This window comes from Dipteris shenzhenensis, chromosome 12 (genome assembly GCF_047967505.1).
Source record: "Dipteris shenzhenensis isolate YYH24624 ecotype China chromosome 12, Dip_SZ_1.0, whole genome shotgun sequence".
In the NCBI taxonomy this organism is placed as follows: Eukaryota; Viridiplantae; Streptophyta; class Polypodiopsida; order Gleicheniales; family Dipteridaceae; genus Dipteris; species Dipteris shenzhenensis.
The window spans coordinates 6,913,755-6,941,118 of NC_141607.1; the positions used below are offsets into that span (position 1 = coordinate 6,913,755).

The 27,364-nt window shown below is 45.8% G+C and overlaps 1 protein-coding gene across 5 annotated transcripts in view; it reads right to left on the bottom strand.

Annotated features, from left to right (window-relative positions):
* LOC147895746 (Pseudouridine synthase family protein) overlaps positions 1-27,364 on the bottom strand; it is a 160,022-nt gene that overhangs the window by 130,602 nt on the left and 2,056 nt on the right. For 3 of the 5 annotated variants that reach the window (XM_087382536.1, XM_087382533.1, XM_087382538.1), the window contains exons 2-7: positions 23,184-23,587; positions 22,859-22,982; positions 22,646-22,769; positions 21,570-21,700; positions 12,890-12,961; positions 12,715-12,783 (exon numbers count right to left, since the gene is read on the bottom strand). In XM_087382536.1, the coding sequence (XP_087238662.1) occupies positions 12,715-12,783; positions 12,890-12,961; positions 21,570-21,700; positions 22,646-22,769; positions 22,859-22,982; positions 23,184-23,587 (924 nt within the window). Of the gene's footprint in view, positions 1-12,714; positions 12,784-12,889; positions 12,962-21,569; positions 21,701-22,645; positions 22,770-22,858; positions 22,983-23,183; positions 23,593-27,364 lie in introns of all 5 variants that reach the window. The other 2 variants (XM_087382537.1, XM_087382535.1) reach the window with 1 other exon arrangement.

Here is a 27,364-nt window from a genome sequence, read left to right on the forward strand (position 1 = left end):
GATCAGTGATGAGGACACTCCAGTTTGGGGGCTTGACATAGGGTTCACTTGGGTTCAGAGGGGTGTGCCTATCAGGTATTTGGGCTGCCAGGTCGGCTTGGGTATTTCTACCACGCAGCAGTTTGCTCCCGTGTTGGAGAGCATTAGAAGGAAGCTTCTCTTTTGGAGCTCAGCCAAGCTCGATCTTGCCTCTAGAGTTGTGGTGGTTAACCAGGTCCTCTTGGCCACAGCCTGGTTTATATGTTCATGTTGGTGCCGTTCTAGGGACTGCATCATTCAGCTCTGAAGACCGATCAGGAACTTTCTCTGGAGTGGGCTTGATGGCACAGCAGATGCCTTAGCCAGGGTGGCTTGGGAGACCCCCATCCTCCCTACACAGGATGGGGGTCTCAATATTATTGATCCAGATTTACAGTGCAGAGCTTTACTTTGCAAGATGGTGGTGCGAGGACTTATGCCAGGACAGGAACCGTGGAAGGACTTTCTTATCAGCAGCATACAGAGGTGCACACCTTCCTCAGGAGGAGACTGGTTGAGCAGTGTTAGATGGATCTTCACCACAGCACACCTCAGGTCACCTTCGTCCCCTCTCATGGTTGCCATTCTGAAAGCTTGGGCCAGTTTCAGAAGCTCTCTTCGGAGGATTCCTCCTTCCTCCCGGGAAGAGATTGATAGGCAGCCCATCATGTGGAACGACAGTATTTTAGATGATCTTGGCAGGCCACTGGGTGCCTCACTCTACATGCAGTGGGCCAGGTGGGAGAGGGGACCTCCTTCTTCTTTGGGATCTTGGAAAGCTTTCCGTAGGCTTCCAGAGGAAACCAAATCAAGGTTGACAGAACATCTCAGAGGGAGTGCAGGGAGGATCTTGCAGATTGAGGCAGCCCTTCCAGAGGCTTGGATAGACACAGATGATATGCCACTCACTTCCTCCACTTGGGCAGGTACTTTCTCGAGAGGCGGGGTTCCGCTTCAAGTCTTAGCTTTCCGAGATGCACAGGAGGATGCTTTGGTTTTTAGTGTCCAAGATGGTGGCAGATTGCTCAGGCCCACAGAGGACATCTTGCTTGAGTCTGCTTTTCAGCCTATCAGGGTTGTAGGTCTTTTGATGCAGGGATCAGATTCAGAGTGGTTCTTAGACCCTGACCCCCAGCTACTCTCCACCGGGTCTTGGAGGCTCTGGCTCTATGGAGCAGTTCCCATCAGGTATTTACAGTGGGACCCCGGAGAGTGGGAGTGGATTGACGCGGGGCATTGAGAGAAGAGCATCCCCTTCTTTCGTTACACGGTCAGTAATGCCAGGAGATTTCAGCTCAGTAGTAGAGGTTGGAGACCCTCAGAGTTCCTCATTGGGAGACTTTTGGTATTACTGCGGATCAGCAGAGGTACTTCTCGAGGAGGCTCTGGAAATCCCACAGGAATAGAAAGATCACTATCTTCTTTTGGCTTTCTATCCATGGAGGGATTGCAGTGAACCTTTGGAGGTCCAGATTCGGCGCCGACTCTACTTGCCCTCGTTGCCTTTCTGCTTCGGAGTCTATTCAGCATTGCTTATGGGATTGCAGACAGGCGAGATTGATTTGGATGGGGATAGCCAGGATCTTCAGTCACTTTGCCCATTCCCCACTTTTTATGACTTGGGGCTCGGTGGCTTGGCTTTCTCTTACAGGACCTTAGGTTTTCTATGAGGGAGTTGACTCCTCTCGGGCCATTTCGGTTCGACGTCATCGGGTTGAGTTCTGTTCGTTGGATGTGGTACCACACCGTCCTTTTACAGCTGGACATGCCTCTGTGGATACTTCTTGGGAGATTCTAGCAAGCATAGCAGCCTGGCATATCTGGAGAGCCAGATGCACAGAGGCTATGGAGGGTACTCAGGTTCATCCCTCGCACACATTGGCTAGTATCTGGACAGACATCGTACACACTCTGATGGCAGTATGGACGGGTATGCAGGGGGACTCCCGTGCAGCCTCAGCTAGGAGGGCTTCTTTCTTCAGGGAATGGAAGGATTCTCCTTTCTTCTCTGAATCTACTACAGGGTTGAGATGGCACTTTCAGCCTCAGCCTTGGCTTCTTTCCACCTCACTATGAGGGATTTTTTATTTATCCTCATGATTTCATGATGTATTCCGCCTTGAGCTTGCTCTCGCGGGTTTTTGTTCTTACTTAATAGAAGTCTTTTTCATGGAAAAAATTTTCAAAGGGTAGGATTATGATGTAATACCACTTCCCAACCCCATAAAGGATTTCTAGAGCAAATATCCAGATATAAAAACTTGAGGCGGATGGACCCTAAACAACTGCCCAGTCATCAAATTGTTGCAGCTTGCATCTGCAAGTTGGATTCCCAACATATCGGTCTGCCTCAACAAAATATGCCTTGCAATAATTGAGAGGACCGGTTTGGAGGCTACCAATGTGGCGCTAATGGTTGAGAAGGCTCATGTAGACAAGACATTCAATGAATTCAAGAAGCAAGGAGGAATGGAGGAAAGAAAAGGCAAAGCGTGAAGAGTGGGAAAAAGACAAAGAAGGGAAGGAAACCGAGAGAACCAACCTCCAAGACAAGGTACACGCATTAGGGACTGAACTACAACAAATGAGAGGGACACAGTCCATATGAGACGCGATTCAAGATGACATCACGGAGTTCTCTAGACAAGGAGACACCCTCGTACTGGGGGATTTCAATGCACAGATAGGAAATAAGCAAGTTGGCCTACTTGACTTCACCGATGAAAGAGATCCATATATAGTCCCAGAGCTAGATGCAACTGAGCTCGGGATATTGAGGCACTCTACAGATGCCCCAAAGGTGAAAGAATATGGACAACATCTGCTTGAGCTAGGGGCAGTCCACGACCTAATCATTTATAATGGTCTTCAAAGATGGCCATCATCTATAGGACTCACCTACTTCCCACATGGTGGTGGATCTAGTACGATGGACTATCTACTAGGCCCACTAGATTTTGTCTCACGGATACACGACTTTGTCATACCCCCCCCCCCAACTCGGTGCTAACCACTCATACTACTTGCCTTCCATATCTCTGCCACTATGCCCCCCTGCACCTGCGCGCATCCAGATCCACTTTGACCGTGCCCTTGAACCAATGTACATGAGTCACTTAGCTAGGGGGATCCAGACTCTACTTGGAGATGATGTAGACCTCGCCAGCGCCTCCGACACCCTTGTCTCTGTGGTATAAGACACTGCTACCAGATCATTTCCCATGACCCAACCCATGCGGGTCCGAGAGGGGAAGATGCCCCAAAACCCTTGGTTCGATGATGAGTGCAGAAGTGAGAGCCCACCTGACACAAGAGCGGCCTTTGAGTCATCTGACACCACCTGAGACACAGAGGATCCTTCGACGATTGACATGTGATAAGAGGCAGGCCCTCCTCACATATACGATGGATTGGATGGGGGTTTCTATCGGAGGGGAAGCCACCTATTCCCATCACCGATCCAGACATGTGGCACATGTATGCAGGTTCTCTCTATGATGCCCAGATGCAGACACCACCGGATATGTCCTCTATGCCCAAGCCCACTACTTGCCACTTGTTCACCACACAGAATGTAAGGGCAGCACTTCGCAAATTACACAATCGGATAGCGCAGGACCATGAGGGCCTACGGACCGAGCACTTTGCACATGGACAGGAGGTCCTAGCAAAAATGTTCAACAGGGCTGTGCGCCACGGTTTCCCACTTGCTTGGAGCACTACCACTATTGTACCGATACACAAAGCCGAAGACCCTATGGAGACTGGGAACTACCGTACCCTCATGATCGGTCAGTATGGCCAAGATTTATGGATCAGTTTTAGAAAGGGAGCTCAGTAGCCACACAAAGGCTCGGGGACAGCGGGCACTAGGACAAGCAGGATTCCGGAGACAGCACTCTACCCTAGACCACATTTTCACTTTGAGGGCTATCATTGAGGAGGTGAGGTCGAGACACCAGAAGGTCTACACATACTTAGTAGACTTTCGGAGGGCTTTTGGCATTGTCCCACGGTCCCGCATGATCAAGAGACTACAGGAGCTATAGATTCCAGAGGCACTGATATGGGGGGTGATGAGCCTGTATGAGTTTAATCAGAGGCACAGTTCGCACCCCAAGTGGTCTATCGAATTGGGTCGAGAGCACGATCGGAGTGAAGCAGGGCTGCCCCCTCTCACTGACCCTCTTTTGGCTTTACATTGAGGAGATCACTTCCTTCATAGACCGCCTGGGAGGCGAAGGATCACTACTGGCCGATCTCATGATACAGATATTGCTATACGCTGATGACATAGTCCTTATCTCATCGTCAGCAGAGGGGCTGCAGAGACACTTGGAGGCCCTAGAGGTGTTCTGCAGAGAGAGAGACCTGACAGTCAACCTTGGGAAGTCCAATGTTATGGTCTTCAACACCTCACATGCAGTGCTCCATCAACTTGGCTTCAATTATCAAGACGAGCAAGTAAAGAAAGAGGAGTCCACCTATTTAGGAGCAGTCATCATAGGACCCCTTTTCACTATGACACATGCAGCCCACGCACGGCTCACACGGGGGCGAGGTGATCTAGCCCGATTGGAGAGAGAGTGCTTCCAGACGAAGTGCTGGCTCTTCGATACACTAGTGCAGCCGACTGCCATGTATGCAGCACCCTTCTGGAGATGTGACCTACCGATAACAGAGTGGAGGAGATTTGAGCGGCTATAGGTAACTATGGGATCTAGGATGATTTGGAGCAAGCCCTCAATCCCGCATGAGATAGTACACGCAGAGTTCGCCATGACACCACTACAGATTGATGCCATCTTCCAGACAGTGACATTCATTCATAGAGTCTGGGACCTACCCCAGTCGAGACTACCGAGGCTGGCTCTGGAGCATCAAGACAACTAGCTGAGAGCGGGGTGGACACATGGTATGCACGTATATCCACATGGTTTTCCAGACGCGGGATTCACATGGATAGGCTCCCTCCCTTCCAGTACAGTATGGATGCACCCCTGAGTCGATTCCAGGAGATGACATTAACCGTATCATATGGTTAGACCTCCTCCAACTCCACACAACTCGGGCTTGGGAGGGAGATCAGGAGCTCACCAAGACTCAATTCTACCACGACCATTTTCTGAGAGTCTCGGAGGAGGGATTCATCATCAGACCCTAGTATCTCGAGGATAGGCGAGTCTCACACACACTGAGGATCGCCATTGGGCAGATGCAGGTTTCATCCCATCAATTGAGGATTGAGATACGGAGAGCGGCACGTATACCCACAAAGTAGTGGATCTGCATGTTATGCACACTAGGAGAGATTGAGACAGAGGAGCACTTTCTCTGTGCCTGCCCAACCAACTACGAGATACAGGGGGCAATACCATTGTCTTTATCAAGACGAGAGTGGGTTCGGCCCACTGTTGTGATTGATCCACTTCCATGACCAGGTCTGCATTGGGCTCTATCTACTTGAGGTGTGCCGCCACAGGGAGACCTTGCTATGACAGATTAGGGAGCAGCAGGAGGGGACCACACCATAGGATACAGAGGCTGACCAAACACAGTGGCATGTCACATATTTCTATGCATTTGAGTCAACTCCAGGACACAGTGGGGTGGAGGAGGAGGAGCTAGCTGATATGTGGGCGGTATGGATTCGGATTGCAGAGGCTACTCGTGACACAGAGAGCCACCAGAGCACACTCGCTTGAGGTCTGACCTATCATAGCTTTCCTCAAAGGAGACCCGCCCGAGACAAGGGGTCACTCTGAACATAGCTCAGCGGGTTTAGAGATCGAGGAGATCACGCCCTCCTCCGCCACCACAATGTGAGACGGCCAGACAGACGCAGATCCAAGACATCTTCGTCGCTCATAGACGAGCCACCACAGTGCCGGATTTCGGATTCTCGGATCTTGTCCCAGAGTTCATCTCTTCCTACTTCAGATAGCACATGATATGACATGATGTGATGTGATATGATACGACATGTTTTGTATTTGATTTTGCTTGAGCTATTAAGCTCTTTATTTCAGCATAGTACTCAGCAAGGGCCTTAGCGCACCATTTGCTCCAGCCCTTTGTGGCTTGTATGAGTTTTTTGCTTTTGGTATTTTCTGCACTTTGCCCCATAGGCCCTCGAGGCCTTCCGCGGACGTCAATATATCTTTCTTTCTCTCTCTCTCTCTCTCTCTCTCTCTCTAGCAGAGTGAAGGAGATTTGAGCGGCTGCAAGTGACTATGGGGTCTAGCATGATTCACCCTCAGTCCCACATGAGAGTACAAGCAGAGCTTCCATGACACCTCTCTAGTTTGATGCCCTCTTTTAGACAGTGACATTCATCCACACGGTTGGGACTTACCTCACTAGAGACTATCGAGGCTGGCCTTAGAGTCATCTAGACGACTAGCAGAGAGCGGAGAAGACACATGGTATGCACGTATATCCACATGGTTTGCTAGGCACGGTATTCAAATGGATAGGCTTCCCCCTTTCAGTACAACATGGACACGTCACCTGAGTGATCCCACAAGATGAGATTAACCGTATCATACAGTTAGATCTCCTCCAGCTCCATACACATCAGACTTAAGGGGAGACCAGGTGTTCCCTACCAAGATCCAATTCTATCGCAACCACTTCTTGAGAGTATTGGAGAAGGAATTCATCATTAGACCTCAGCACCTCAAGGACAGAGGAGTCTCACATGCATTGAGGATCGCCATCGAACAAATGCAGGTTTTGTCCCATCAGCTTAGGATTGAGGTTGGGAGAGCCACAAGCATACCAAAGAGTAGCAGATCTGTATGTTATGCACATTGGGGGTGGGTCAGACAGAGGAGCATTTTCTTTGTGTGTACTCAGCCTACTATGAGATCTTGGGACGATACCCCTACCTCTATCTTGAGGGGAGCGGCTTCGGTCCACTCTCACGCAACGACTGATTTACTTCCATGACCAGGTCTGCATTGGGCTCTATATGATGGAGATGCGCTGACACAGAACGACAGATCGGAGAGCAGCAGGAGGCGACCAGGCCACAGGATACAGAGGATGACCGAGCACAGCGACGCGTCACAAAATTCTATGCATTTGAGTCAGCTCCAAGACACAGGGATAGAAGAGAAGTTAGCTAATATGAGGGCAGCCTGGATCAACAGAGGGGCCGACACGATGCCGTCAAGAGAGGGATGCAGAGACCACTCGTGACAAGGAGAGCCGCTAGAGCAAACTCTATTGAGGTCCATCCTATCACAGCTTTCCTCAGTGGAGACCGCTAGAGACGAGGGGTCACACTGGACATACCTCAGTGGGTTCAGAGATCGAGGAGACCACGTCTCTTGCCACAGCGTTAGACAGCTTGGCAGACACAGATCCGAGATATTTTCACAGCTCACCGGAGAGACACCATGGTGCCTTCTGAGTCCAAGCTCTCAGTTCACTTTGATTGAGCTCATTAGATCAGTATAGATTAGTACTCACCAAGGGCCTTAGCGCACCCTTTGCTCCAACCCATTAAGGCTTGTATGATTTTCTCTTTTGTGTACTTTGTCCCATAGGCCCACGAGGCCTCCCGTGGACGCTAATACATCTCTCTCTCTCTCTCTCTCTCTCTCTCTCTCTCTCTCTCTCTCTCTCTCTCTCTCTCTCCGCCAACCCTAGCTATAGCGTTAGCTATCGCCAGCGCTGCCAATCCCTAGCCCTAGCCGTTGATAGCGCCGTCAACCCTACTGCCGCCCTGGCGTTAGCTAAGCCCTCAGCCAGCTCGTCGTCTCCGCATCACCCCAGGTTGGGCTGAACCCCAGGCCCGGTCTGGGGGTTAGCTTCAGCTTTGGGGGTACTCATATATGGCCAGCATGGAATGGCCAACTCTTTCCTCCAAATCCCTCTCAACACCAGCAACCTCAACCAAGGCACAATATGCGACAGTGACAACCATGACGCCCTCTCCGTTTGCACACAACTACCAACAAGTAGGTTCAAAGCGACCCATCATTGGACAACATGAACATATTTGTTATTTGCAGCAAACAGTCAAAGAGTTAAGGCTGGAGCTGGCAGAAGTAAAGGCTCGACTTCAGGTTGTAGAAGAGCCGTGATTGATGATGCTGTGAAGTCTTGTAAGGCTTCCCTAGAAAACAGGCAGTGATTGACGATGCTGTGAAGTCTTGTAAGGCTTCCCCCCCTACCCCCCAGTTAGTCTCCACAGTCAAGGATTTAGTTCATAATGAAATACGGACAGCCAAACAGGAGGTCATTGTGGAGTTTGAAGCAAAGGTCAACAAAGTTGATAAGCCGGTCGGGATAATGCACTGAGAATCAGAATTGGGGGACTCTTAGAAGGATGCTACAAGGAGGACTCATTTAGTGATACCCTAGCAAATGTCAAAGCAGCCGTGCCCGACAACATTGATTGGATAGCTGACGAGGATGACAAGCCTAATAGCTCTGATGATGATGGTGAAGCTAGAACAGTCTTTATCGACCATAGTAAAAGTCATAATATCCTTAAGTTTAATTAACGAGATTTACATCTCAAGATTTTACGGCAATCCTATAAGCTGCTGAAAGGTACTAAGCTATGGATAGTTGAGGAAAGATAAATCATTAGGACTGCCAGGAAGGATGGTAAATGGGCAATGTATCGTGGAGGAAAAGTGAAGGACAAATGGATGTAATGGGGTGTACCAAGGGGTACAAGGTTTGTGTAAGTGCGTGTGTCACCACATGGTGGTTAGTGTGACCACGTTTGGGGTAGAAGGTTCTATTAGGTGTGATTGAGAGATTCATGGGCTTGACTGAGAGATCAGTGGAGTGATTTGTGGATCTAGAGATGCTCTCCTTTGGGGCACATGCATTGTATTAATTGCCCTTATAAGGGCCTCTCCTCCCTTGAATAAACAATCTCTTTGCTTCATTTGTTGATCTCTTGCTGTTGTTCCATCATGTGGTATCAGAGCTTGGTTCACCCTCCTTGAGTGCCATGTCATCATCTTCCCCAAAATGAAGGATTTCTTCCCTCTCTTCCCACATTTCTTCCTTAAGCTTGTTCTCTCCATTCTCTAAGCCATTTCCCCCGTCCTTTGAGCTGAAGTATCCTCATGTTAGGGCGAATCCTTGGCTAGGAGTAATTAGGAAATAGTAGCTTCTACAACCCGTGTCGACACGCTTTCCAGTCGCCGAAATTTCGCATAATTCCGCCTGCTGGAGCCATATCTCGACAAATGCTCTGAGCTACTGTTGGGTGACCCTATGAGGAGTCTATTGTTGAAGTTTGAGCACCAATGCTTCAGTACTTGAGGAGAAAACAAGGAAAAACCAGTCGGACTTAGCAACACTCTCACAGACAATACCGCATGAAAATGCGCCTCTGCTTCATGCTGGACACTCTCCACAGTAAGGGCTTCCATTCCACCAAAAATCCCTTTGTTTGCTGCTCTTGAAGTCTTTGATTGAGGCCTCCAACTTCAAACTATTCAATTTGGGGGTAACAGTGATCTTTGCTTCTTTTATTATTATGTCAGTAATCTTTGGGCTTTTGGATGCTTGCTCATTTGAAGTGATCTAAAGCATTTTTCAGCTTCACCTTTGGAGCATTGTCCTGAATTTGACAGTTTTTGGAAACCTCATGATGCATTTATGATATATTTGAATTGAATGCTATCTTTATAAGGGACAAGACACTACCACATCAGTGGTAAGACCTTCCCTATGGCCTCCAAAACCAAGATAGATAAGTTTGAGGGAGAGGATTTTCATACTTGGCAGACCAAACTGAAATTTATTCTCATGAAAAAGGGGATCTGGAATGTGGCTAATGGAAAAGAAAAGAAACCAACCACTAGGAAGGAGAAGCTTTATGGCTCCCTAAGGATGAAAAGGCATTAGCCATAATTGCTCTTGGATTGAGTTATTCTTATATCCACCACATTGATGGCTATGAGACTGCTCATGTTGCATGGAGTCATTTTGAGCTTGTCTTTGGAGTACAGGGGAAGTGTTTCAAGTTTAGCTTGCTCATCCAATTCTTTGATTTGAAATTGGATAGAGGAGAATCCATCTCTTCACATTTAAACTACATGAAGAGCATACTAACTCAGTTAGCTAACATCAAGTTTAATCTTGATGATGACATTGTCATTGCTCTCTTACTCAAAAGCCTAACTAAAGAATATGGCACTATTGTCACTACTCTCACCAATATACTAGAGATTAGTTTGGTGGAAATTGAGGCATCCCGCTTGGAAGAGGAAAGGAAAATCAAACAGAGGAATGACTACAAGGAAGATGGGGCATATTTGGCCAAAAGCAACTTCAAGGGATGCATGTCATGAGGATGTGAAAAGTGATGTAAAGTATCTTCGTAACTCAACCTACGCTTAACCCAAGGTTAACCATGGTTAAGTGTTGTAATGGTTTGGCCGTGAGAGACTGGCTAGAGGAAGTGCACACATCCTAGAAGTTCCTAAGGGCAAAGTCTAGGTGCACCACTAGGTCCTAGGGGCAAGGCAAAGGCTTTAAAAGAGGGGTCTAAAAGTTGGGCCCAAGGACAACCAACGTTGTCCTTGGTATGGGGATTAGGACTTTAATGAAGGGGCAAATGGCAAGGAGGAGATGAGATTTGTCATGCATGTGTATGCATGCCCTTCCCCCACCTTCCATCTCTCTCCCCTCACTCTCCCAGAGGTGCTGGACGTTTTCACTTGTTCTTGTACAGTTTTTGAGCTGTTTGAGCTGTTTCAAGCCTGTTTTCAGTCCTTTTAAGCCCTTTTAACTCTGTTTTGACTGTTCCAAGGCTAGCACGTACTTCCAAGAAGTGCCAGAAGTCATTTCTGAGCTTTCTGAAAATTTTTGTACGGACTGCACGGACGTCCGTACGGAATCCGTACAGACGTGTTCAGCTGCCTCCAACAGGTGCCTGGGGTTGTCTTTTGCTGTGCTGGACCTTTGTGCACATGTTCTTGGCTGCGTGGTGGCTTCTGGAGCTGTTTTGGACCAGTGCAGGCTGCAGGAGGAACTTTCTCTGCTGCTTTTGGCACCCTCTCTTAGGAGGACTTAGGCACAGATTCCGAGGCAGTCATTTTGGGGCAGATCTGTAGACCATCTTTCCTCTAAACCTCTTTCTTGTTCACCCTCCGCTCTCTACCTTCATTTCTCTCTTCTCCTGATTGCTGGAACACACTTGCACACTACAAGGAGCCTAGACAGAGGATAGGTGCGAGGAAGGAGCTTGCCCCTCTGCCACAGATAACGGGAGTTGGTTCCAGGTTCGGGTTTTCCTTGTTCTTTCTTGCTTTGCAGCTTTTTACAGTGCATGCGTGTTGTGTGCAGTCCTTTCACAACTCCAACAGATTCTAGGAAGCACCCAAAGGCAAGGGTGATCCTTGAGAGTACTTCGGCCAAACAAGGTGTCTCCAAGGAAGAAGGGAGGAAGACTAAGATATGGAGTCGAATGAGGGGGATGTAGACTCCCTAATGTCTAAAGAAAGTTTAGAGTTTGGCATTGGCAGTACTCTGACCACAGGGGGGGTGTATGTATGTCAAAAGTGTTTGCTGTTTTTTTAGCCTCATGTGGCATTCATCATTAGTGTACGGTTCCTTACACTCCTCAACAGAATCCCGTGGCTTAGAGAAAGAATAGATCAATGATGGAGATGGCCAGGTGTATGTTCAAAGCCAAGCACTTGCCTAACAAGTCGTGGTTGGATGTCATCACATTTTAAACAGATGTCCCACAAAGGCAGACCATTACACCTTATGAGGATTGGACATGTCATAAGCCTCAAATTTCTCACATGAGGACTTTTGGATGCTTGGCATATGCCCATGTGCCTTCTCAGACACGCAATAGGTTGGATGATAAAGCTGTCAAATGCATTTTTTATTGGGTATAGATCAGAGAGCAAGGGCTACAAGCTCTACCAGCCCCGCACGCGCACACACACAAAAATACGGGGGCAGAGGGGGGGGGGGGGGGCCACCCCAGATTTACAAATAATTAAAAAAAAACTTTCGTCTACTTTGCGCGTTTCATAGAAACGTTTTGTCGTGTTTCGACCAGACAAAACATGTTTTTTGGTCATTGTGGCACATCCTCATCGGTGTTTGCAAGAGAGAGGATAGGAGGAGGCTATACCGCAAGAAACGGAATCACATGCCTTCCATTGAATAGGACTCTAAGGACCTCAAAAGAGTTCTACATACTACCAGCCTGGTTTATTTCAAAACCAGCCATGATTAAGGCACATCGTACAGCTTCAGTATTTCTTTTGTAGCGTTTTAGGAAAAATCAAGTGTAAGGTAGGCCTACGCCATCTGTTCCTCTTGTTTCTACTGGCTTCACAAAGTGTGTGTTGATCATAGACTATGCCCTTGGAAGTGAAACAAATGCTTGTTTGAAACCAGAAAAGAAACAATAAAGCTTCTTAATGTGAAACTTTGCCTCTTTAAACATTGCATCAAGAATGGAAAGATGGTTCAAAGCAGAGTACTTCTTTTAGAAGCCAGATTATCCTCTGGTACCGTTGCTGATTTGTCGAAAGGCTGAATGCAGTTCTAAATTCACATAAAAGCTCAATTGAATCTTGTAAAATGCCTTTCTTCATCTTACAATGGCTTCACAAACATGGGATACAATAAACATGCAATTAAAAAGTAGAAGGGCTGACACATTGATAAACTTTTGATAAAAGAAAAACTTACTTGTACAGAGCCATCTCCCATGCGTTCATCATCAATCAGCCAGCGACTTTGGCTTATGTTTCTTGAAAACTGCAGACACAAACAATCTCAACATTTTTTAAAGTTTATGGACCTAAAAAATGGAAGAAATTTTTTTCCTATTCTATTCACTTTTAGTTTACTCACTCACAAATACCTTGAGGTACCTTCCTCCAATATAAATAGATGTACGATAACACATGGCAGTCAATTGACAGGGTTGAGTCAGCTGCATAAATAAATAAATTCAGTTGTTTAGGAGCTTGCACACATATCATAGTGCATGCTGACATGTTACACTTTAAGTAAAAATTTATGTGTGTAACTATGCACTTCAGATACACACAACAATTTCACATTGGATTCAACTAAAGAAACCCATTAAAAATGCTCAACCAACAGGAGCAACAAAATCTGGAATAAATATTGAAAATTGACTAAGCAACAGCATCAATTATATACGTCTCCATGAATCCAAGAACATGCACAAACTCATCCTTTGAATAGACAACAAATAGTGCAGTTTCAATTTCGTAACACTAACTTCCATGGTTGGAAACCATAAACTCCATCCCGCATAGCAAGGACTAGCTACTATGACATCCCCTCCGACATCATCAGTGCCCAATGGTAGGTGTACACCAAAGAATAAACAAATGTTCTCACACCCATGCTCCACACATGAGCACCCATTTATGCAAAAGCCTTCATACTGAGTTTCTGTCAGCACTTTAGAGGTGAAGGGCAGATTCATCCATGACAAAGGCTAGCACTAAAGGAGAAGGCCAATCAAAAAGTAGTCTACATTCTCTTCATTCAGACTCCCATGGTGGTGGTCACAAAGGTGATCGCCTCCTCCATGGGCGTCGTAGTGGTGCTGGTGCTAGACTCTTGCGTGATCCCTCGTATCCGGTGTTGAGGGCCTTCGAAGCCCTCTGCTGCTGCTCCTGTATGGCGGCTGAAACAGTTGCCTTTGCGGGCTCCCGTTTCGCCACGTCCACCCATCTAGTCGTCTCTGCTATAGCTGACTGTATCGTGGTTATCTGTGCCTCCATCTTTGTGACTGGGGTCCCTCCAGGCGTTGCTTTGAGGGTCCTGAGCTCCTCTCGAAGATGTGTGATGTCGTGTCTGAGTCCCTGGATAAGGGTGCCCTGCTCCTGTATAATGGGGGCCTGCTCCTGGGTCTATCGGGCCTGCTCCTGGGTGTAATGTGTCAGCTCTGCCTAACGGGCCCGGATGCTGTGTATCTCAGCCAATAGGGAGTCCCAAGCATCTAGCGGGGGCCTAAGATGTCCTGGTCCAAGTGGGAACTGGATCTAGAGAGGGGTTGGAATGAAGGTGGGCTATTGAGGTTGTATTGAGGGTGGGGACAACATGATCTGGGTGGGGGAGTGATATGTAGGAGTAGCAAGGCCGGACGAGGTGATGAAGGGTGGCTGACTGAGAGGTAGAGGTGATACGAGGGGAAAGTACTATAGAGCCGTGGCTAGTGGGGTCAGTGGTGAGGCTACTGGAGAGGAGACCTGTGATGATGATGCAGGAGAGGGGGACGAGAGAGGTGGCGTAGATGATGAGGCGGATGATGGTGGTGAAATAGTGGTGGTAACCATAGAGGTCGAGGATGTGGTGAGCGGCATGGGCTTTGGGTGGGCCACTTTCTTCTGGGCCGCGGTGCTGTCCATTGTCAAACCGCTCCGGTTGCTGCGTTTGTTGAAGTCCTCTAGACTGAGTTGCTTTTGTGTTTTCGCCTTGTCACCGTTCCCCTTCCCCATCTCCACGCGTATGCAGATTTGGATCGAAGGGTCTCCCGCCTAGTCTCCTGTCCTCATCCCCCTGTTCCCTTCATTATGGGGGAAACAGTAGTGGGCAAAGAAGGGATTGCAGGAGGTCGAAGCTGCTTCTCTTTTTCTTTTTTTTTTTAAGTCAGAGCTGAGAGCGGGGGGGTTTTTTTTTGCCACAAAAAAAAAAACAAAAAAATAGAAAAACGGCTGCCGGGGGGGGGGGGGGGAGCGGAGGGGAGCGGGGGGGTAGCAGGGGTAGTGGAGGGGGTTAGGGGAGGGGGTTAGGGGGGGTAGATAGGGGTAGCGGAGGGGGTAGCGGAGGGGGTTAGCGAGGGGTTAGCGAAGGGGTAGCAGAGGTGGCCGCGGGGGGGGGGGGGGGGGGGGGGGTAGCGGGGGTAGCGAAGGGGGTTAGCGAGGGGTAGCGGAGGGGGTAGCAGAGTTAGCGGGAGGGGGTAGCAGAGGTAGCGAGAAGCGTAGCGGGGGGGTAGCAGAGGTAGCGGGAGGGGGTAGCGGGAGGGGTAGCAGAGGTAGCGGGAGGGTAGAGAGCACTCGGTGAGGTGTTGAGGATTAGTTTGAGCATGAGGTTTTAAAAATCTTTCGAAAGTCTAGAAGAGAAACAGAAGAGGCAAGCTCGAAGGTCGTAAAAGCAAATTGTTTTGGAGCAAGAACCAAAGCTTATTCCCTCAAGTCCTCAAGTGCCTATGAAATCTGTTCATGTAGGGGACAGTCCAATTGCAGCTCAATTGAATGTGACAGCTTATGAGCTGAGGATGAATATACGGACCAAAAGCATAGTACCTTCAGAAGATACCTAGAGAATCCTAGCAATGAGTAAATGTGAAGTCACGAATCACTTGAAATTTGTGTACGTTTCTAGAGCTTTGCTAAAGATAAGGTGCCATTATAAATGGACTATGAACCATTGCTAAAATCTCATAAGTACACTAGCAACCTTTTAATGGACATTCTTTCCTCTCTCCAGAAACAAGTTGCTGAATGCAATATACTTGTTTTGCTCAATGCCTCGGGAAATTTTTTATTAACTTTATTCTGTCTACTGCAGTAGAATAGCTCAAACGATAAATCGATGCTGCATGATGAAGCATTGTCTTTGTTATGAACTGATATAATTAAGGATACCGTTGAGCAAGCTACTTTGGAAGTTGCATTTATATATATACACCTATATATATCTAGATGAATCCAGGAACATACCCATCCAAACTCATCCTCTAAAACTACAACACAGTGTGCAGTTTCAATCTCATGATAGTCACTCATAAGATTGAAAACCATAAACTCCATCATGCATAGCAGGGACTAGCTACTGTGACATCACCACTGATGTCATCAATGCCCAATAGTGAGTGTGGACCATAGATGATAGTATAAACATATGCTCTCACACGTACAAATCCACACACTGGCACATACTTGAGCATCCATTTATACAAAGGTCTTCGTACTAAGTTTGTGTCATGCACAAAAGTCACGGGCCACGGCCTTTGTGTGGAGGGATCAATTGACTGTCTAGAGATCGCGTACCCCCCCCCCCAACCCCATGTCCCCCCAATCCCCCCCCCCCTCTTGGACAGCTTTTATTGGCATTGCATGCTAAGATCGATTGGCACTAGTCAATGGGCTTTTATACAAAAACAAAGAGAGCTCCCTACCTAGGGTAAGGCTTTGAGATTCTGTTTGATCCCTATAATTACAAAGTAATTAGGACGTCAAGTTGGAATTTACATTTTTGCCACGTGGAACCTAACATCGGCCTTAGAGAGTGTTCCTCGTAGCTATTGTATTGAAGCTCGGGCAAGCTCACTCTTGTAGGTCCGGCCTTAGAGAGTGTTCCTCGGAAGCTATTGTACTGAAGCTCCGGCACGCTCTCTCTTGTAGGTAGAGCATTGTGGTAAACCAAGCGTTGTTAGCCATAGCCATGGTTGTAAGACACGTTAAGACACGACACGTTAGACACGCTTCAGACACGAGTGTCTAAAGTGTCTTAAAGATAAGACACGTAAGACACGCCATTGTGGTTATAATAATAAATATTTAATTAATATATGTATAAGTATACAAATGTACAACTTGCTAGCATAGCTAGCTACTAGATTCTAGAAGTACAATAAGCTACACTTAAATAATGCAAGAAGAAACAATGCACTTGTACAATGTAGTTAAGAGTCAAGACTCATCACTCAAGACTTAAAAGTTAAAGTTAAGACTCACGACTGAAGAGCTCACAAGTTTTGAGTACTAAAAGGTTTAAACTGACAATTGAATCGTGTCACATGTGACATGAATGAAAACTGCATCTCGATACATATAATTGAAAGAAAGCTTTCGACTCTCAAGACTCAAATCTCTAAAGATTCATCCTAATCTGAATCTATGAGGTCACTCCCACTGCTAGATCCAAAGTCACCATCAATGATAGCATGGCTAAGTCAAACTCAATGTGTGTTGTCACTCCTCACCCACCAAAAAAAAAAAAAAACACTAGAGTGTCTAAAGGTGTCTTAAGATAAGACACGTGTCTTAAGTGTCTTAAGTGTCTTATCATAAGACACGAGTGTCTTAACAACCATGGCCATAGCTTGGTACATTGCATCTATTCGTGTTTTCAAAGGGGATGCATGGGACAGCTTCAACATCCGGGCCACAAGTTTTTCTGGGTAGATTTGATCGGACGTGGGATACTTGAGCGTGGGTGGCTTGACAAAGGGTCATGCCTCTACAAATTGGGAGGGACTAGGCATCATTGATCTCGAGACGCGCACCGCACTCAAGGTCTAGATCCTATTGTAGCTTGGTCTATTTCAAGGTAGAGGGGTAGGTCAAGAATTTGGACAAGTCATAGGCCACGGAAGAGTGAACAACGGGTTCCCCATAGGTCCCTAGCTAGAGTAGATCAGGAGGGATGGAAGACGTCATTGATGCACGAAAAGCGTACAAGAGATTGCTTATGGAGCTGCCTCTCGGCTCAAGAATCGGGCCATGTTCATTCAAGATGTTCTCACATGTTTACACCTTCAACGAAGAATGTTCACTCGGAACATGGCACCTGGGCTCGTAGAGGGGTGGCATACCTTCCACATTGAGACAACATCCCCTACTTACTTGGTGAGTAAGGAAATGATCACTTATCTACCACAGGACGATGTATGGGAATACGACCACAAGGCATATCTCAGTTGCCCAATGCAACCTTGGGATGGAGGTCGGTAGATTTGACCTACGATGACTTATATGGTTGGACATCATATATACTTTGTGCTTGGTTTGGAAGCAAGGTACCAAGTGCTCCAAGAAAACCACAAAGTGTCATCAAAATTTCTATAAGACATGGCTTGCAAGCGTTTTTCGATCTTTCTCATGGATCAAGGAATTTGTTGGTTCTACAATCCACCACACTAGCTATGGGCAATTGCTCCCACTTACCTTTTAGTTGGAACCTTGAGAAGCAAGTTGCAAAGCACTTGGTCCCTCTTTCTTGTAAGCAACATCGCGACCAACTAATCTTGTATCAATTTTATATAGAAGTTCCTTTTTTCTTGAAAAAAGAACAAGAAAAGTCGGCTATCAAAGGTGAGGTAATGTGTGTCCAAGAATATCCAAGGAAAATTCAATTACCAGATACCAACTAGACAAAAGGTGCAATGCTGAATAAAAACATCATAAAAACTAATTTTGAGGCTGATCTCAACTTGCACAAAAGTGTGACTTTGAAACTTGGGATTTATGAGGTCTAGTCCTCCCTTGAAAGATTGGGAGTGCCCAGCACTTCTACAACTTAGCCAAACTAAATGTGATTTTGAATAAGCTTGTGCACTTGACACATGCATCTGTGTGAGGAGCACTAAGAAAAGACAATGTACCCAATGGTGACCAATAAGACCTATTGGGAACTAGATCCTGCCTGTTTAGAATAAATAGGTGAAGAAGCTTCTTAGATGCCCCACTCTGTACTCTTAGATTGAGCGTGTATATTCACTTGACTATACCCACTAAACCCATTGACAAAGGAGTTAACTCCTTTCTTGCTAGGTTATCTAACCCACAGTCCATGAATGGTAATGGGAAATTATCCTTTTTTGCAGGAGCATCAAGTTTACAAAAATCTACATAGACAGGTCTCCAATTTTCTTAATTATGGTACCCATTACCGGGATGGTATGAGATACACAAACCTAGCTGCTAATAATTTATCAATCTCAACCTTAACCAATAGATAATATTTTGGATTTGGTCGAGACGGTCAATAGCAGACTGGTTTGGCATTATCTTCAAGGTATATTCTATGTAGACAAATCTTGCCCTCAAGTTCCTTGTAAGCCAAGCTAGCACATCCTTATAATCTTGGATTAATTCTATGTATGTTGCTCTCGCATGAGTAATTAATTGTGCTCCTAGATTCACCATCTTTGGCTCTTCATTTGTTCCTAAAATTATCTCTTGAACAGGCGCAGGTTTGGAGTAATCCTGAGAAGCTAATACCATGTTTGCCGATGCTAATAGGAGGCTTTCCCTAGAGCCAAAAGTTCTGAAAAAACCTGCACTTTGCAGAAATATTAACAACTTCAGGCCAGTGTCTCCCTTTCAGGCATGTAGTCAGAATAACTTATAGAAGAACCACCACATTTGTCTTCAAGAAATTCAAGAAGTTAAAGTCCCATCTAAAAATCTAAGGATCTAAGGGTGGCACATATTGGAGCCAAGGCTATCCATAAGGACCAGGAACTGTGGGAGAGAACAGCCAGTACGCCAACTGCCTGAAGATGATAGAAAAAACTACTCTGCGAACAAAAACATCACCCTCTCTCAGACTCTTTGAGCACCACTTAGGAGGCAATACTATGCAGGTACCTTCCCTAGAGCCATGGGCCAGCATCAAGATCATCTAGTTGCCAAGTAGACCATGGCAATGGTGCAACACCTCTGCCTTTGATTTGTGTTCCCTAAATGAGAAGAAAACAAATAGGAGAGCCCAAAGCAACAAACGTGTTCCTCAAAAACTGTTCCCTCATCTCCACCAACCAGTGTGCAGCTTGTGCAAGTATCACACATCAATTTCGGGCATTTGCAAAGGTCATGTATCATTTTCAAGTCGCATGGAGCTTGTTATTATTGTTATGTCAATGAATATCTAAAAACCAAAAGCGCACAAAAATCTTGACAGTCAGTTGCATTTCCAATCCTTACCCACTTGAAGGATTTGGGTTTAAGAATGTGGTGTCGGTGGTTTAAGAGCATTCATGGGTTTAGGCATGCTGCTACTGAAACTTGAACTACAACAAAAGGGTAAAAGGATTACAACCAGCCAGGAGAAAGCCACAACCGTGAAAGGGTTTACAAGACTGCCAAGTGGGCAGGAAATATAAATAATAAATTATCATAATAGCATCATTGGATATATGACGTGAGCTGAGAAAAGCCTACTTAATTGTAAGGGCTGCTCCAAGCACAAAAGTCACCTGCAGGGTAGAAGTATATTATGTGGAATATGCAGGCTGCTGTCCATGATCAGGAGGCACATAAGTGGCAAAAGTACGCACAATAGGGATGAGGCAAGTGAGCTGCATACAAGCGTTGCTGAAAACGACCAATTAAAGGCTGCATGCGATTTGGTTTCAACTGTCCACCTACTCACCCTTGCTGCCCATGCTGCTGTCCACGAAGGTCTCGTGGAGGCTTCTCTTGTAAATCTGATGAAGAAGGGGCTGCCTATGATGTCCTTTTGGGCGTCCATGCTGATGTGAGCAGCCCAGGCTACAGCCATAAAGGCTTGGATTCAAACTAGTGGACTGCAATAGGACAAACAGAGTGGAAGCAAGAGGCTAGAACAGCTGAGAGCTAGGCAGACACAGAGAGTGACAGCGCAACACATGCTGGCGATGAAAAAAGGGCCATACACCTCTATGGTGATTTTAAGGCAAGTGAAATTTTTTGGGGGGCAACTGAACATTCCCGAAATGTATTCAATATCAGACAAAACTCTTTGGAAGGTCCATCTTTCACCACCTAGGGAACGTCCACCACTTTTACTGTATCAAAGAATTATCTGGAAAGATCTTCAAAAGAGGATTGACAATCGCAAAGTATCTCTGCAAGGTCTTGCTCCCATATCCTCATGTATCAGGCTGGTGGCCTCCATGATCTGGACCAAAGCCGGATGATCGGTGTCGCCCAGATGAGAGGTTCACCCATTCCCTGAAAGGTGAAAGAATTTAGACCCCCAGAGCAGAAGCAGCAGCCTGAAGGTTTAAAATTGTTATGGAAAGAGAACACTTAAGGACATCCTGCTCAAGGCTGTAATCTCTGAACAAGAGTCTCAAACACCCAGCACACAAGATAGGAATGTCTCAGAAAGAGGGGACTCCATGACAATATTATCAGTGTCTAACAAAAAGTTCACAGAGACAGGAATGTCTCAGAAAGAGGGGACTCCATGACAATATTATCAGTGTCTAACAAAGAGCACAAATGAGTTCACGGAGAAGAAGAGGCGAGATGTGGCTATAACCCTCTGTGAGTAGAAAGGAGATGACTATGCAAATATATCAGGCTCTCCGAAGGGGACAAAGGTGGAGAAGAGTCTGAGCACAGTTCATTGCCAAACATATCCTTCTATAGAGTGATTTGAAGGCATGCATGTCCAAATGACAGGAGAGTACAGGAGGACAACAATCAAAGCAACGATAGTTTAATAATCTAAATGCAAGTACTAAAAATACGTTTCTGCGCAACAATAACAATAGAAAGGGATGAGTGGTCTCAACCCCTGATCTTTTAAGGACGCGTTATATTCTGAGATGCTGATGATATGAAATGACCTAGGATGTGAACCTGCTACAAACATTGAAAGCAATTACAGGGCAACGATCCAACCTAAAGAAAACGAAACAAAAGCACAAACAGGTGTGTCATCCAGCCGGAAATACCATTGTATAATTGCCTTTACAAGCCCAAAAGATTTGCTTTAAAATTACAGAGAGAGGAACAAGGATGCCAAACTTTAATCCCGCTGTAGTGTTCTTCTCAAAATCGTCCTACCTTGGAAGGAGGGAAGGGATACAGCTCAGTGAAGGTGTCAGATGGCATGGACGCCAAGGATCGCTGAATAACTGCCAAGGATTCACCAGGTTTTGACAATGTCCTGGTAATAGCCAGTGCAGCAGAGCCACCTGCAAAACCATTCTCACTTGTAACTGTGAAACAGACACACAAGTTGAATAATAAGATAGTGGAAGATCGCTTTACGAACACCTATAAGAACTTGTCAAGTTTTGTATATATGTATGTATGTATACACGTATACACATGTGTGTTCTTGAGAAATGCTTCTTGTAATATAAAAACATATGGATTTCACAAGAGAAAAAGTGTGTGTGTGTGTTGTAACTGCTTGTCCCCTCTTTTTGGGGGGACAGTTTCATAGTTTTCTTGTAATATAATAGATATGGATTTCACGCCCTTAAAAAAAAATGTGTGTGTGTGTGTGTGCACGCGTGCGCGATCGCCCAGCCAAGTGGTGGAGGAAAAGATTACAGCAACTTTGGGCCTATAAAGTACCGCTTCGGCAACAGGTTTTCTTTTGGCGAGTTCTTTTGGAGTGTTTCCATTTGGACAGGTATTAGCTCATCGACACATTGCTCCAGCACTTTGCCATAGATGTTCTCCTTCTTCGGAGACTGTGCCTCACTTGTTTTGGCATTGTCCGTGCTCTCGTGAGTTTTTTGATCTGCTTCAACAGCACCTGCGAGCGAGATTCCTATCTGTTCCGTTTGGGAAGTTCTTCTGGCTATTTGGGTTTCATCCATCCAGGCCGGATTTTCATCTTTTCTTCGTTTGGGTTCGCTACTGGGCACTATGGACTTTACGGATATATAGGAATTGTAAAGTCTTTGGTGATCCTACTTTCTCTCTGTTTGGCTTTTTTAGGCGTTCTCTGCAGCAATCTTTCTTTAATTGCTTGCAGACCCGCTGCATAGATCATGAGGTCGTTTTGGCATATACTGAAATTTTCAGTTGATGTAATTGTAGCACCTTTTTTTTGAGGTTGCTACTCATATAATATAATCAATCAAAGATTTCACCAAAAAAAAAAGTGTGTGTGCGCATTCGCCTACCATTCCACTTTCTCTTTGTGTTGACTGCCATGGTACACCCTAAAAAGTCAAGCTCACTAGATGCTTCAGTGTGTTTATAGAGTAGGACAATTCTGAAAATTGAGCCAGTGTCAAATTTTGCTTCCTGCATCAGTCGCAAAACAAGATTTATATGCGTCAAATCAGCAAGTTAAAAGAGCAAGACATGGTTAGCATGGTCAAGAGATCTCTTACCAGCACCCTCTCAAGAGGTTCAATCAATGCCCACTTTAAAGCCTCTTTTAATGATACCACATGCTCACTAGCATGTCTTCCTTGCAACCAGCTCTTCGAACCATACTTAGTCTGCAGATACTGCCTGATCTCATAATGTCAAACAGGGTGAACTTCATTCAGAATTGTCTCGTTGAAATATCAATGTGCGGTGCTCATAAGTTTTGACTCGTAAAAGCAATATTAAATTTCGAACATGCCACCACTTGATGGAACAAATAAAACTATCTTTTTAAAGCAATTATCAAGCATAAAACCCAGAGCACAAAATGTACAAGTCCTTTACCAAAGAGCGTGCTCCCTAACCAGAACCACTCCTGGTAACGTAACCTCGAGACCAAACATGTCAAATTGATGGCCCTCCTCTTTAACAGCTTGTAAGATTTGTGTGTTTATTGAGAAAATTTTGTGCATCCCCTCCCTGATCTGAATATTTTGAATCCCTTCAGCAGTAATATCCAAGGCATGAAGAATTCCAAGGCAAACAACACAAGGATTGATCATGCCACCAGAACAAAGATCTGTGCAGGACCTTTGCCCACCGTCTGATCCAGTTGAGAGGGTCTCACTAATTGTAGCTATAGAAGGCTCTTTAGTATTTGTACAGGCAATGAGAAAGCATGTATAATCAAGATTTGTATATATCGCATCACGAAGACCAAAAAAACGGAAAATGCATCTTGGACAGACCTGCACTGAGCCAATAATAATGTCAATATGCCAAAATAACCTTCTCAAATAAAATATAAAAAACAATACCCCAGTTGCAATTGACACAAATTGAAACTGGGTTTCCACAAGAAAGGCACCACAGCCAGAATCAAACCACGTCCCAGTTGAACTGGTATTGATCATTCAAATAAAATAAAACCTGTCAACATCTCACATGATTGGCTCATATGCAGACCAATGAAGATAGGTTAGCCATATTATAAAGTTAGCTAATTGCCTTGGGGAATCAAATTTGAAACAACTCTCACAATACAAAGAAAGGTCTTTATTCATGACTACGATTCACTTGTAAATCCAAGAGTGGATCCTCTTCCATGAAATGAGCTGCACTGACTAAAAATGTGAAATACAGGCTACATGGAGACCATACATGATACAAGGGCGAACTTTGGATCACACGGAATTGTACTAAGCATGATTATAGATAAAGTAATAGAAAACAAATACAGGTTGCACAATAGAATCGTTACAGAAGATTGTCCTTAAGGTAAAGTTTCAAAATTAAAAGTCTTCAAAGAACTTAAAGGCAGCTTCAAGAACTTCTAAGCGCTTGAATATGCTCCATAAAAAGTGTAAGGTTTTCTTTAAAGCCTCAAAATCCAGGTGAATTCGAGCTTCCCATATAAGCTTCATCATCAATACTTACATCAAAATTTTCAAAATTACAAAAGAGAACACAAGACACCTGACTTGGAAACAAATTATGAAAGGAAATATCTACCAACATCTAGAAAAGACCTCGATTTACTTGCTAAGAGAAATTACTCAGATATAGCATTGAACTTATTTTTTAGAACACAAAAGTGAAGTTGAGATACCTAACTTGTAAAGAAGAGACTGAAGAAAATGTTTTAAAGCATCCACATAAGAGCCAAGGGTGATGTATGTGATGAATGAGAGGTTATAGAGTGGAGCCAATGGATCACAACGACAAGGAAACCATGTTGACTCTCTAGAAGAACTTACTAAAGAGCCCCTACAATCATTGCATGACACCACGGTGCTTTGCATGCTTGCTCGGCCTGTCTTGATTTCCAAACACTTAGCCTTGAGGAGCACTGAGATTTTAAACTTTAGCAAAGTATGTTAATCCATAGGACAAGTCTTGCAAGAGGATAGAAGCCAAGTGGTAGCAATAGGCAAAAGCAAGAGGGTAAGCCCCGGAAAAGCTCTGAAATCTGTGCCAGCAGCAATAGTTGGAATTGGGGTCCAGAATATAATATTGGTTTTTGGGAGACCCAACAAATCTATGGGACACACTCATAACACATATACCTTTAAAACCTGCACCTAACTACTGACTACAACATCCAAAACAATCAGATCCAAGCTGTCCAATGCTCCTTTTTTTAATCTATGACACCCTTATGTATCCTCCTAAAACTTTTGAAAGGTACCCTAGCAAAGCTTACCCTAGTTTTCTGTCATGCACCTGATCATCTTTAATGGCCTTCACAGATGGCCATCTTCTGGAAGACTCACTTGCTTCCCACATGGTGGTGGATCTAGTACTGTGGACTATCTACTAGGCCCACTAGACTTTATCTCATGGATACATGACTTCGCCATACCCCCCCCCAACTTGGAGCTGATCCATATCGCCACCACCACGCCAACCACAGGGAGAGCTCCCCCCACGCACTCAGATCCACTTTGACCGTGCTCTTGACCCAGTATACATGAGCCATCTAGCTAGGGAGATCCCAGCTATACTTGGAGATGACATAGACCTCACCAACACCTCCGACACCCTTGTCTCAGTGGTACAGAACACTGCTATTAGATCTTTTCCCACGACCCGATCCAGGCGGCCCAGAGATGGGAAAATGCCTCAGAACCCTTGGTTCGACGACGAGTGCAGAGAGGCGAGAGCCCACTTCACACAACAACAGACTTTGAGTCATCTGAGGCCACCTGAAGCACAGAGGATCTATCGACGACTGACACACCGTAAGAGACGGGCTTTCCTCAGGATATGTCCTCCACGCCTAGGCCCACCACTTGTCATCTGTTCACCACACATAATGTACGGGCTGCACTCCGCCGTCTACACAATCGGAGAGCGCAAGACCACGAGGGCCTCCGGACTGAGCACTTTGCACATGGACAGGGGTCCTAGCATAGATGTTCAACCGGGCTGTTTGTCACGGATTTCCACCTTCTTGAAGTATCACCACTATTGTACTAATACACAAAGCCGGGGACCCTATGGAGACCGGGAACTATCGGACCCTTATGATTGGCCACACTCTGGCCAAGATTTATGGATCAGTTCTAGAGAGGGAACTCAGCAGTCATACAGAGGCTCGAGGGCAGCGGGCACTAGGACAGGCAGGATTGCAGAGACAGATCACATCTTCACTCTGAGGGCTATCATTGAGGAGGCAAGGTCTACATACCAAAAAGTCTACACATGCTTTGTAGACTTTCAGAAGGCTTTTGACACTATCCCACGATCTTGCATGATCAGGAGGTTACAAGAGCTGTAGATTCCAGAGACACTGATATGGGGGGTGATGAGCCTATATGAGTCAGTCAGAGGCCGAGTTCGTGTCCCAGGAGGCCTATCAGATTGGGTTGAGAGTACGATTGGAGTGAAGCAGGGATGTCCCCTCTCACCGACTCTCTTCGGGCTGTACATTGATGAGATCCCCTCTTTCATAGACCCCCTAGGGGGCGAAGGATCACCACTTCTCATGATACAGATATTGCTATACGTTGATGACATAGTCCTCATCTCATCCTCAACGGAGGGGCTGCAGAGACACTTGAAGGCCCTAGAGGTGTTCGGTAGAGAGAGAGACCTGACAGTCAACCTTGGAAAGACCAAGGTTATGGTCTTCAACACCTCATACACAAATTTCACTTATCGATAATCGAACCGAGCCAGTGGAGATACTGCAGTCATACACATATTTGGGAGCAGTCTTCACAAAACCCCTTTTCACTATGACACATGCAGCCCAGGCACAACTCACACAGGGACAGGGTGCTCAGGCCTGATTGGAGAGGTAGTGTTTCCAAGCACACTTCCAAGATCCACCGACGAAGTGTTGGCTTTTCGATACGCTAGTATGACCGACTGCCATGTATGCAGCACCTTTCTAGGGATGTGATCTACCGATAGCAATGTGGAAGACATTTGAGCAGTTACAGGTGACCATGGGATCTAGGATGATTCCGAGCAAGCCCTCAGTCCCGCATGAGATAATACAGGCAGAGTTCACCATGACACCACTACAGATTGATGCCATCTTTCAGAGTGACTTTCATCCATAGAGTCTGGGACTTACCCCATTGGAGACTACCGAGGCTGGCTCTGGAGTCATCCAAACGACTAGCGGAGAGTGGGGCAGACACATTGTATGCACGTATATCCACATGGTTTGCCAAACACCGGATTCAGATGGACAGGCTCCCCCCCTTTCAGTATAGTTTGGATGCACCCCCTAAGTCGATCCCGCGAGATGAGATTAACCGTATCATACGGTTAGATCTTCTCCAGCTCCATACATCTCGAGCTTGGGGGGGAGATCAGGAGCTCCCCACCAAGACACAATTCTACCGTGACAATTTTCTGAATGTCTCAAAGGATAGATTCATCGCCAGACCCCTATATCTCGAGGACAAAAGAGTCTCACATGCACTGAGGATCGCCATTGGGCAGATGCAAGTTTCATCCCATCAGCTGAGGATTGAGACCGGGAGAGCAACACGTATACCTAGAGAGCAGCA